The sequence below is a fragment of the Microtus ochrogaster genome, unplaced genomic scaffold, assembly GCF_000317375.1.
Source record: "Microtus ochrogaster isolate Prairie Vole_2 unplaced genomic scaffold, MicOch1.0 UNK59, whole genome shotgun sequence".
Taxonomy (NCBI): Eukaryota; Metazoa; Chordata; class Mammalia; order Rodentia; family Cricetidae; genus Microtus; species Microtus ochrogaster.
The window spans coordinates 644,576-656,585 of record NW_004949157.1 but is presented as its reverse complement, the minus strand read 5'-3'; the positions used below and the strand labels follow the sequence as shown (position 1 = coordinate 656,585).

The 12,010-nt window shown below is 35.8% G+C and overlaps 1 protein-coding gene and 1 non-coding gene across 4 annotated transcripts in view; both read right to left on the bottom strand.

The window, feature by feature from the left end:
• Nucleotides 1-1,050: 1,050 nt before the first annotated feature.
• On the bottom strand, nt 1,051-1,214 carry LOC113455535. The gene has a single exon (XR_003376610.1). It is a non-coding gene; the product is annotated as a U1 spliceosomal RNA (small nuclear RNA).
• Nucleotides 1,215-4,387: 3,173 nt separating this feature from the next.
• The window catches only part of Slitrk2 (SLIT and NTRK like family member 2), a 12,314-nt gene continuing 4,691 nt past the window's right edge, over nt 4,388-12,010 (bottom strand). For all 3 annotated transcript variants that reach the window (XM_005369743.3, XM_026777360.1, XM_026777359.1), the window contains one exon: nt 4,388-11,921. In XM_005369743.3, the coding sequence (XP_005369800.1) occupies nt 9,338-11,878 (2,541 nt within the window). In that variant the 5' untranslated portion in view covers nt 11,879-11,921 and the 3' untranslated portion in view covers nt 4,388-9,337. The remainder of the gene's footprint in view (nt 11,922-12,010) is intronic.

The window sequence follows — 12,010 nt, the reverse complement described above, 5'->3', positions numbered from 1 at the left end:
CCTCACTACGTGCATCAGCAACATGCTGTGGAAATAATAACAAGCTATGCTCTGAACAGACATCTGCCAACTTTCTGACTTTCACCACTTTAGCACTGGAGACATTGTTTTCCTTGTGTATACACACTCTGAACTCCTTAAAAGGTTATATAAGATGTAAATTAAAACTACTTTAAGCCAAAGGATTCATAATTTCATTTTCTTTAAGATCTCATAGGAGAGGACAACATACTAAGGCACATAAATAAGAGGTTGCAGGGTAGTCATAAATTAAGGGAACTATTAGAAATAGTTGTGCCTTAGGTTAGACTATGTGGCAGGTCAGTTGAATAACCAGCAGGGGTTATTTAACTTAGAAATCTTGGTACAAGATGAAAAATAAAAACTAAACAGAATCCCTTCTTCAAAAATGATTCATAGAGGTGGCACACCCCTATAGTCCCATCATTTGGAGAGCAGGGTCAAGAGGATTGCTATAAATTCAGTGCTAGTTTGGGTTATAAAAATAATAACTAGCTTCTGTCTTTTAAAAATAATGATTCATAATGCTGCTAACTACCAAGGCAGCAGGACACTGAACTAAGTGCAGTGAACATCTAAACTTGAGCCCTTGTAAGTGATTGTATAAGTTACGTTTTAAGAAAGTCAGTATTTAACCAGCTCAGAGCCAGCTGACCTTTGTAAATACCAGAGAAGCCTGAAATTCCTCTCCAAATGACCTTAGTTTTACTATTCTCATAGCTAAAGTGCTACAAATTTCTCCTTAGCCATTTACCTTATGCCTTTCCCTTGGAGTCAAAATATTTTCATGCTAAAGATCTTCTGATGATAAGTGATGAGTGTGTTACTAAATATGGCTCTCTAAATGATCAATCTGCATGCTCAGTTTATAGATAGCCCTGCCAGTGGTTGAATATACAAACAGATTTCTTATCTTCAACTTCTTTCTAGAAGTTAATTGCAGAAACTTACTTTCTTAGTTCTAAGTGGTCACAACAGGTCTTGGACCATAGTACACTTTTTCTTTTTTTTTTTTAATTTTATTTTTTACAGGGGAGAGCGCGAACGCAGTTCCCCACTACCACAAATTATGCAGTCAAGTTTCCCGCATTTGGGGAAATCGCAGGGGTCAGCACATCCGGAGTGCAATGGATAAGCCTTGCCCTGGGAAAACAACCTTTGTGATCAAGGTATCTCCCCTGCCAGGTAAGTACACTTTCTACCCAATGTTCAGTTGACTCTTTTCTTCTAGGTGATTCACTGATTCTGTTAAAGCAGTAAGACCCAGTAGTAGATTGGAAAAAACAAGAGTTGAGACTCAAATAGAAATGGTTTCAAGTGACACTTTTGTCACATTTAGTTTTGTATAGCAAATATTTAATTTTTCAAATATTAACTTACTAGTCCATATAACCATTCTCTAAGGTAAAGATGATCATTGCCACTTGTATTGGATGAAGAAAATTGGGTCCTGAGACATTAAATGACTTGTTCAAGGACACAGAACTGGTGAATGACAGAGCTGAATTTTAAATTTCTGTATGCTGACTCTTCAGTGCCTAGTCTTTAATATCATCCTTGTGCTGACTCTTACTGAACTAGTTGACCTTTACCCATACTCATTAGATCACTGTGATCGGCACTAGAACTCCATAAACCTCGATTTCCTTCCACAGATATAAAAATCTTCCTCAGTAATTACAAAGGTTAACTTTAGAAACGCACCTGAAATACTTTATCAGGCTTCTTTATGGAAATATTAATCAAACCATAATCTTTGTTTTGCTTTAATACACCTTCCATGAATTGAATTCAAATCTCATCTTCCTTTCAGAAGCATCAAAAGATAAATTAAGCTTGCCTCACCATTCTCTTCACTTTTCTATGTATGCTCACTATTGTCTTCATCTCCAAATTTCATAATTTCCCAAGCCTTTTAAACTTTAGACTCTTTCTGGTGTCCCTCTTTTCCAAGAGCTTTCTAAAGGAAAGAAAAATACTAGTCCAGTGTTTTTATTGATCTTTTTCTGTTTTGATCCTGACCTCTTATATTCTTTACAAAGATATATAAATCATCTGTCCTATTTTGTTATAAATTCCCCAATGGTAGGCATTAAATCTTATTTTAAATGTGTATCTTGTGTTTCCTGATATCTTGGTGGCCTTAAAGCAGATTTGGTACCTTATGACTTGTCCATTAGCTCCAGCCTCTTGTCCCAGTGTACATGCTTGGCCTTCAGGAAGACTTGTAGATTTTCTTAACATGTGCACTGGAATGTCTTTGAGTGTTCAGCACACAGTGTGAACTCCATAAATCACATTTTAAAAAAAATCTGGTACCACATAAGGGATATCAGCAATTGCATATACTTTTCTTGTAAAAGAATCTATCCAGTTAGAATATTTAAAGCAGCAATGAGCATGTGAGAAAGAGAATCTTTAGAGTTTATTAAAGATAAATGGAGCATTAGAATTTTTAGGGAATTTTACATTTTTGATTTTAGAACAGGTATAATATTTGTTGAAAATGGTTTCTTGTTAAATGTAATGTTTCAACCTTTAGAATGATTTAATATCTTAATGAATTAAAATACATTCCCATTTTGCATAATGAGTAATTTTAACTGGTTTAATATTATTATTGTGTGGGAGGGTTATGATGTATAAGAATAAGACGCTGAATGGGCCTCCTAATGTTCTCAGATTCTTCTCAGTCAGAGCATAAGAAGGAATCAGGATCATTTAAAAGAAAAATCAAGACAGAATGTTGTTTTAAAATATGAAAATACTTGTCTCTGGGCCTGAGATCCAAAAGGATTCTCTTGCACAGATGAGAGGGAAAAATGTGTCTGTATTATAATCATTTGAGATTCTGGTAGTTTCTTCTGGCAAGAAGTTAAAGAAATCTGACTGAAAAAAAGAAAAACCAAGACAGGCACAGCTTTGTCCCACTTTAATCTATAAAGAGAAGAATTAACTTGTCTTAAATCTTCATATTTCATGTTTGTACAGTAGAACTGTATGTCCTAAAAACAAAATATAAATAATACAATTTAAAAATAATGGTTGCAAATGTTCAAGTTAAATCTTTCAAATGTAACCATACTGAGATTAAATAGTTAATATATAAATAGCGTCATTTTCGTTGAATTCTTGAAGTACATTTTCAAGGTGTTTTGGTGGGGGAGCAAAGAACATTTACTTCTTTTTTAATAACATTCTTTTGCAGGACAAAAGGAAATTTTGAGCCAAATATTGATTGATTTTTATTTGGTTAATTAATGCTTTTAATCAGACCCTCAAAAACCTTTGAAAAGCAGAACTTTCTTCTTCTTTTTCCACTCTTGTGAAAACATGACAGCAAGCCAATTAAACTCTGGGAAACATTATCATTCGATCTTGTAGATTCTCTGGGTGTCAACCTTTTCTTCCGTCCTCATATGAGAAGCAGCATATCAACCATTCACCTATCCATTCTCTAAAGTATTTTTATCATCAAGTGATAACAAAAGGGAAGGAAAAGAGGCTTTACTTCTGAGAGAATTCATTAAGAATTAAGAATTCATACTGCTGTCTGGTAGTCAATTTGTGAACTAGACAGTACCTTAGAATACTAGTTTTTGTCAATATTCTGTCATGATCAAAATGTCCCAAAATACAGTTGATACTGGAGTGTATATTGGAAGATATGCTTTGATTCTTTAGCCAAACACAAGTAGGCAAGGTAGTCACTTTCAAAACATCACCATCATCACAGGAACAAAATACTATCTCTTTCTCATTTCTCTTCGCTTCATGTTAAGGAACACAATTAATAGCATTTCGATTTGTATGTCAGTCATTCTTTTACTTTGTAAAATATGAATTTGTTAGATCATTCATGATATTAGAAAAAATATGGTGAAAAAAGAAGTGTATGTGTGTGGCATGGGGACTGGAAAGTCAGTTAATATTGTTTTAGTTCCTAGAAAGACATGTATCTGAATTGTTTTGCTTATATTGTTTGCTTTTAATTTTCAGGTATAATACTAACAAATACTCATGGAGAAATATTAATATTTTTAAAGCTTATTTTTATAGCAAACATGAAAAACATCATTTAAAGAATAAAAATATTCATTTCTCAACACTAGAATAACATATACCAAGGCAAAGAGGACAGCTCTCACATTTGTCATTAATTCTTCTCAAGATTATAAAAACTATGGCTGGGCATCATTGTGCAGGCTTTTACTTCCAGCACACAGGAGGAATAGGCAGACAAATCTCTGAATTTGAGCCCAATCAGGTCTATATAGCAAGTTCCAGTACAATCAAGACCCTGTCTCAAAAAAAAAAAGAAAGAAAGAAAGAAAGAAAGAAAGAAAGAAGAAAAAAAGGCTCCAAAAACTTTTCTAACTAATCCAACATGTGCATTTTAGTGAATATTTATTAACTGAAAGCTAACTACAGCATAAAATAACTAAACAGCTTATCCAATAAAATACAATATCATTTGATCACATTTTCAGTAATTTATTTTGCCTATTGACAGTCCAAAATATGTCATTTTTTTCTTAAACATTGTCACTATTTGGCACAAGAATCTATTTACATAATAAATTGTTTCATTTGCCATTTATTCCAATAACATGAAGACAATTATTTGCAACTAAGTCTAACAGAATTTGTACATATACTGTCAAGCTAAAATACTGCTAGAAATTTCCAACACACATGCAATTCAGTATGTTTACATAGTAACATTTTTTTTTTTATAAAACCTGTATCTCTAAGCACTTCATAAGACATGAATACAGGAGTCAGGCTACCCTCTACAGAAACAAGGTTTTGGGAGGGAAGTTGCTGCTGAGCAAGAGTCCTGTGTTCAATTGAATTGAAATAGCCTTGCTAGTCCAAACGTTCAGGAATGCTATTGTGCCATCATAAAAGTGTAGATAGCTCAATTCACATTAAACTGCAACACTTTCAAGTATAAGCCCTTAGCAACCAAAAAAAAAATAAGACAGCACAAGCAACACTGACAAAACATACTCTTATTATGCATGTGAGCTTGGTTTTAAGCAAAATTGATATTGAAAATCCAAACATACAAAACAGAGTGGTTGTTTGCAATATAAAATGATTTTCTGCCTCATAAAGGGATTCCCAAGTTTTACTTAAATGGCAGCTCCCTTAATGCACTTAAAATACAATTTGATTTATAAAACTTCAATTTACACTACTGTTCCCACCACTGTTTTGAGAAGCAAAGTAGACCCTCACAAAGTACTTCAATCTCTCTTACATAATTAAGTCTCTTATTGTGTTGCTAAAAGGCATGTGAGTTGAAAGATTACCCTTTAAGCCACTAAGATAGAAAGTAAACATTGTCTCTAAAACATGAATATTCCATAAAATTGAAGTATATCAGCTATTTTTATATTTACAATTTTGGTATTCAACTTTACAAAGTAGATGTAGATAGCGCAAATATATAGCTATCATCAGGCCATAACGTTGGGTCTCTCTCAATCTGCTGTGATTTATTTTATTTTAGTGGTATCTTTCTCCTTTTAAGTACATATTTGCAAAGATGTGTTAATAGCACTTACATTGTAACCAGTCTACTTATGATTTATCTATTTGATATTTTATTCCAGAGAATTTAAAAATTAAACCTTCTGCATTCTATTGCTGTCCCCACTACTTACCTGGGGGTGATTTTCATTAAGGTAAAACTCTCTTTTATTTTGTACTAAGCTCTTTGCCAACTTTGGGAGATCGTTGGGGAGAAAGGGATTTAGTAACAGTGGGAGCAGGGGTGAAAGCTTGGAGTGAGGCATTTAGAGAGCCTGTCTAATATATATTTGTGGCTCCTCAGCACACAGCAGATCCAGGCATCAGGGAAGAAAACACTTCAGATGTATTGAATGAGTGCCTGAATGAATGAATGAATGAATGAATGAATGAATGAATGAAGAAACAAATTGAGTAAGAGAACCATTTGGAAGGCGTTGTTCACTCTAGCATTCAATCTAATATGCTTCTGGAATGTGTAATATCATAAAAGGATTTTCAGGGTTTGAGAAATGGCAGAATCTCCCTCTGATTTATTATGTATATTTTAAAAATCTGTAAAATATTGAGCCCTTTATGATACAGAATTATTTAGAAAAATTAAGTCACCTTATAAGTCAGAGGACAAAGAGGATATTGAAGAGTCTTTTTCTTACTCACCAAATGCCTGAGGAAAGAAGGCACACAGGTTGGCCTAAGTCCATACCAAATACTCTTGGCAATGGTGTCAAGCCTGAGGAATAGTATTTTCGAGACTTTTGTACAATTTACTCACTGGTGGTATATGCAGAAGTCATGAAAGCAACTAATTAAGTACTAAAATCTAGAGTAATTGCTATTTGACATTTGTAGGGCCAGACATCTATTTCTAGTCCAAGCAGATCGTAGCAATGTCACTATCTTGTCTGGAATCATTTTTGCTAGGCTCATACTCATTATAATCTGTCTGGAAACAGTAAGGGAAATTTTTTAAAAATCCAGCTGGAGGAGTTAAAAATAAAAATCCTAACATAAAATAGGTTTGAAGTGCTTAATACTGTAAGGAAAAACAGAATATAACCAGTGGAAATGCCAATAAATCAATTAAACTTGAAGGGCTTATGCTTGTATTTGATAGTAAAGATTAAAACACAAAATGTGCCATTATATGTTTAAATGAAACCATTTGGATCATACCTGAAAGACTTGATTATAATACTCAATGTAAATAAAGAAAAAATCTAGAAGCATGAAAATATTGAAGCAAATACTTATTAATGAGGTAAAGAGATTACATATTTGAGTTCTTCCAGGAGGCCTCTTTAAAAATCGTGAAAATGAATGAGAAGTAAAGTATATTTCATTAAGATTAATGAACTAATTTTGTTATTAACATGGATGTTTTACTTTCAGGAAAATAAGAACAAACACTGAAGTAGAATCATGTCATTAACATATTGTCACAGTTAAAGCTCGAAACTATCTTTAATATGATGTATGCTGATTTGCCTTCATGACTTCCCCAAATATCTGCCTCTGTATTAGGCATTGAGCATTATACCAAATAAAAACAAATTTTAAGCCTCCGATATTATATATGTCACTCAAAGATGAGGTGGTTTCCAGGAGTTATCTCCATGTCCAACAAATCAGTACTCTAGCTCCTTTTGTAGGAAATTTAAAATTTCTGTATTAACACATGTGTAAATCACTTTGACCTCCATTTTCAATTGTAAGTTAATGGATGTAAATGGCAATATTGACTTTTAAGTAAATAGTGAACATATAAGTCAGTCACTGTAGATATTCAGGGATTTCAGTTTGTTAAAACCTTGTTTTCCATAGTATACTTTACTTTTATATATGGACACAATTATCTTCCGTTGTTTAAAAAGTCCATTTTGCACCATTATTAATGCAAATGATTTGGATTTAAGTAATTTCTAATTGAAAGACTGTAGCATGAATTGTTAATAGTGGTAATGCACTATTTGTCATTTTAAAGCTTTAAAAGTAAGTTATCAGGATCCACTTCAATCTCCACATGATAATAAAGGATTATTATGTGCAGTAACCTATTTATGAAAAGGAAACAGTGTGCTTCTTTCAGACGCCATCACTTGCTTTAATAAGGAATTGAAAAGCTGGACTACTTTATATGCGGATCACCATCCCAGTTGCATAAGGATTTACAATAGACAAAACAAAACTATTTTTTGTTTGTAAAGAAAGGCTGTTTGTTTAAATCTTACAATAATGTTTGCATCTAAAAATTATTTACAGTCTAATAAGGCTTCATAAATGTTATATAGAGTTGGTTAGTTAAAATAATTGACTGCTAAGACCAAAATTAAAGGCTTGCTCAAGCTAAAAATTTTCAAGTAAAGCATACCCAAAGAAGGCAAAGGGGGGGGGGAGACGCTTACTGCTGCAGTTTAGGTAACTATTAATGAATTTGGAAATGCAAATAGGACAAGATTTGATAGTACCTCATTAACACTTCAATTAAAGTCAAGAGGAAAATCTACCTTTGTCAGAAAATGTGAAAACTGAAAGGAATTTTGAGTGTAATTTTTGATCTTCAAAGAAATAAAATGTAACATATGCAATTTTATCTCTGCTGTCTTGAATTTGCAGAGAAATTATGTGGGAAGTTTTCATCTTACCTTTGAAGTCTTCCTTCAATGTATTAAATGGCTCTTGTGTCTTGGTTAAATGAGGTGTGTGGCGGCCTCTACTGGTATGTGTATATAGAAAATGTTGCAATGGGCAGAAAAAAATATTAATTTCAATTAAAAAGTTAGAAATACAGATTTTCGTTTAAATATATAAAAATATCTAATTTGATGCAGAAAAAATATACTACCAGTTGTGTAATATACTATTAACTAGGAAAATAATCTAAAACACTGACCATGTTAGTGTAAAATAATGATTTACGGGAGGGCATTAATTATTCAATTCACTCTGATATTGGGTTAAATATATTTTATTAATGAATTGCTAATTCTGACAGAGGTGGCTTATTACCTTTAGTCCTCTGTTAAATCCCCTTTCTTGACTTAAATAAAATCACTTGTAACAAACCCAGAAGAAAGGAAATATTTTACATTTAAGTCTATAAAGTCCTAAGCTAGAATTGTTTGATGATAGGCTGGTTTCTAGAACTCAAGCAAACTGTATGTTGACATAATATAGCTGACATATAGATCTATCTTACATTGATTTCGAGTTTAAAAATACAACACATTAAAATACTTTTCATTTTCAAAGCTAAAAGCAACGTTTAAGTAATATACTTAAGTGCAAAGGCACTTTAACACAAAGTAGCTAAGCCCAGGCCTATTCTTGGTAACTGAAGATGGCAATACCATAGATCATTATTTACAAAAGAAGTTGTAGTTCCAAAAGATCTTTGGAGATCTTCTACAAAATATTCTCATTTGAAAACTTTACCTACGATTCCTTCAATCACTATTACTTATTTCCACTCCCACACTGGGAAAAGGAAAAGAAAGAAAACAGAAACAAAACCTAAATAATATCTATGAAAAAATGCAGTGTAGAAACATTCATGTTCACTGATGGTTCCTAAGGGGGAGGTGTGAAGGTGGGAGATAAGAGAAAAATAATTTAAAGGAAAGCTTGCAAGAGCAGTATCATTGCTTCACCCCTCTTCCAAACTGCTTTCAGTCTCCCATTAGCACTGGGGAAGGGAGAACACAACAAAAGCAAATGCAGTGCTTCCAACAGTTTGAAGCGCATCCTTTGATGCTATAGGGTTGTAAATGATTTCCCTTCACAGCTGACTGATTGCAGTTTGTTTTTCCAGAACTTCGAGGTAGTCTGGTTCTGATTGCGGCTTAGCTTGCAGTAAAGGGTGGTCTGGCTTTGACTGCCCCACAAAGCATTTTCTGGGAGTCCCATATAAAACGGTTTTATTGATTCTGTCTTGGTTTTGGCGTCGAGATTCATATGAAGGGGCAAACTGCTTTTTAGGTAAGGTACAAAAGTTATAGTGGACTAGGCCTGCACTGGGGAGTTCCTTAACTCGCTCAGCTATATTCTGATACAGCAGCTCAGGCTCTCTTGGTGTGCCCTGCTTTTCTAGCAACTCAGTGGCACTTATTGTGTAAGCAAGTGTGGCTGGCTCTTCTTTTTTCTCCTCCAGGTTGCCATAGCTGAAGTCCTGCAGGTTTCTGTAATAGGCTACTGGGTCTCCTTCCTTTTGCATGTAGATGGGGTTTTGGCACATCTGACCCACAGGTGGGGGGATGTAGTTATAGACATGACCATCAGCTTTATCATTTGTTTCGGTGTTGTAAGACCCATATTGTAACTGGAAGGAATTTACATCTAAGTTGTTGGCATTCCTGGAAACAGTTGGCACTCCCTTTCGACGTTTTAGAACAAAGACGAACAAGCCCGCCCCAAAACAGACAGACAGGATAAAAACAACAAGCAATCCTAAAATTAAGACAGAAAGTGGAACTTCAGTGTGTAGTTCAGGGTAAGAACTAGGAGACACAGTATGTGATCTAGGTGTGTCTGTGTTGTGATTCATTGATAAAATAGTCCCATCTGACAAGTTAGGATTATCTGGACAAATAGCCTCCCTTCCCAGAAATTTCAGTATCTCCCCTGCATGCTTAGCGGGAGATTCACAAGTCACCTCATTGATGATGACAGGAGAATTGGCATGTTCGGTCCAGTCCTTTAGCCCCATGATGTCACAGGTGCAGTCCCATGGGTTCTCTTGTAGATCTATCTGGATAAAAGCAGGGAGCTGGTCCAGAACCCCTTTAACAGGCAGGTGTGAAAAATGATTGTTTCTCAGATTCAGCCTGGTGAGGGCTGTGCCCCCAAAGATATTATCAGGTAAGGACCGAAGCAGATTGTTATTCAGAAATAGGAGCTGAAGGTTAATCAAAGCATCAAAGGTCAGCGGCTTAATCTCCTTAATGACATTATACTCTAAATAGAGATACTGCAAGCTCTGCAGTCCATCAAACATAGAAGGATACAGCACTTCAAGGTAATTGCCATTTAGATAAAGTCTGCGTAAACTGGTCAGGTTTGTAAAGGCACCTTCCTGAATGACTGCAATTCTGTTGTTTCCTAAATGCAACAAATCCAGTGAACTGTACTCTAAGAGGTCATTCTTATATACTGTTTGGAGATAGTTCCCGGTTAGGTAGAGTTTCTTTGGACTAGTAGGTTTGGGCTGCAGGTCAGAGATGTTAGTGAACTTCCTTTCTTGGCAGTTAACATTTAGACCATTGTCTGAGCTCTGAGATGTACAGACACAGCTGCTCGGACAGGTGAGGGCCACAGGGGACTTGGTCTGGTACACCATGATAGGACCAAAACTCTGCCGGTCTTTTGACACAGTCACTCGTGGAGTTGGACGATTTCTCATTTTGGGTGGCCGGCTTGCTTTTGGGGCCCTGGTTGGGCTGAGAGCAGGATTCATTGTAGGGGACAGCCTTTGGACCTGGGTGTCTGAGTGACTGCTCCTCTGACTAGAATCACCACTTGCACTTTTTCTGGGACAGAGGTCTTGTCTGGTCAGTTGGGTCACATCTTTCCCATGTAACCTGAAAGGAGTTTCACAGACAATCTCCCCCACAAAAACACTAATGGTGTCCAGCCATGCCTTGAGAGGAAGTAGGTCACAGGTGCAATTCCATGGATTTTCTTCCAGCTGAATTTCCATGATTCCTCCAATATGTTCAAGGACACCAGCAAAAGGCATTACCTTCAACCTGTTTCCCCTCAGGTCTAAGTGAGTTAGCAGGACAAACCGAAACACATTACTAGGCAGAGACAGCAAAAGGTTGTCATTCAAGATGAGTACTTTGAGTTTATTCAGTTTGCTGAATGCCCCTGCCTCAATGGTGCTGATGTAATTGTAGTCAGCTTGGAGGTACTCCAGGCTCTCTAAGCCTAGAAAAGTGTCCTCTCTCAATACCTCCAGTTTGTTGTTATTGAGGTGCAGTCTCTTGAGAGTCTTCAGACCACTAAATGCCCCAGGTCGGATCTCCTGCAACCCATTGTTACCTAGATGAAGAGTCACTGCATTAGAGTAATTGACAAATTCGTTAGGATACAGTCTGGTCAAGAGGTTTCCATTGAGAAACAACTGATAGATGCGATACTGAGGGGGTTGGAGCAAGCTGACAGTTGTAAATCCTTTGTTTTCACAGTTAATGTTCAGTACGTTTTCCTTCTCTTCGCACAGGCAGCGGATCTTGCAAATGTCTTTGGCAGTTTTGCGGCTCTCGGTCTGTAAGATCCCGGCCACGGTTAATACACTGAGGAACCAAATGCCGCTCAGCATCTTTAGGCACCTTCGATGTTAGCTCCGGTACCTACAGGCAAACCTTGGGTGAGGGACAGGGAGAAAGCGGGATCCAGGGGAAAAAGAGACAAGGAAGCCCGATTAAAATGGCAAAGCTAGGAGGCGGGGTGG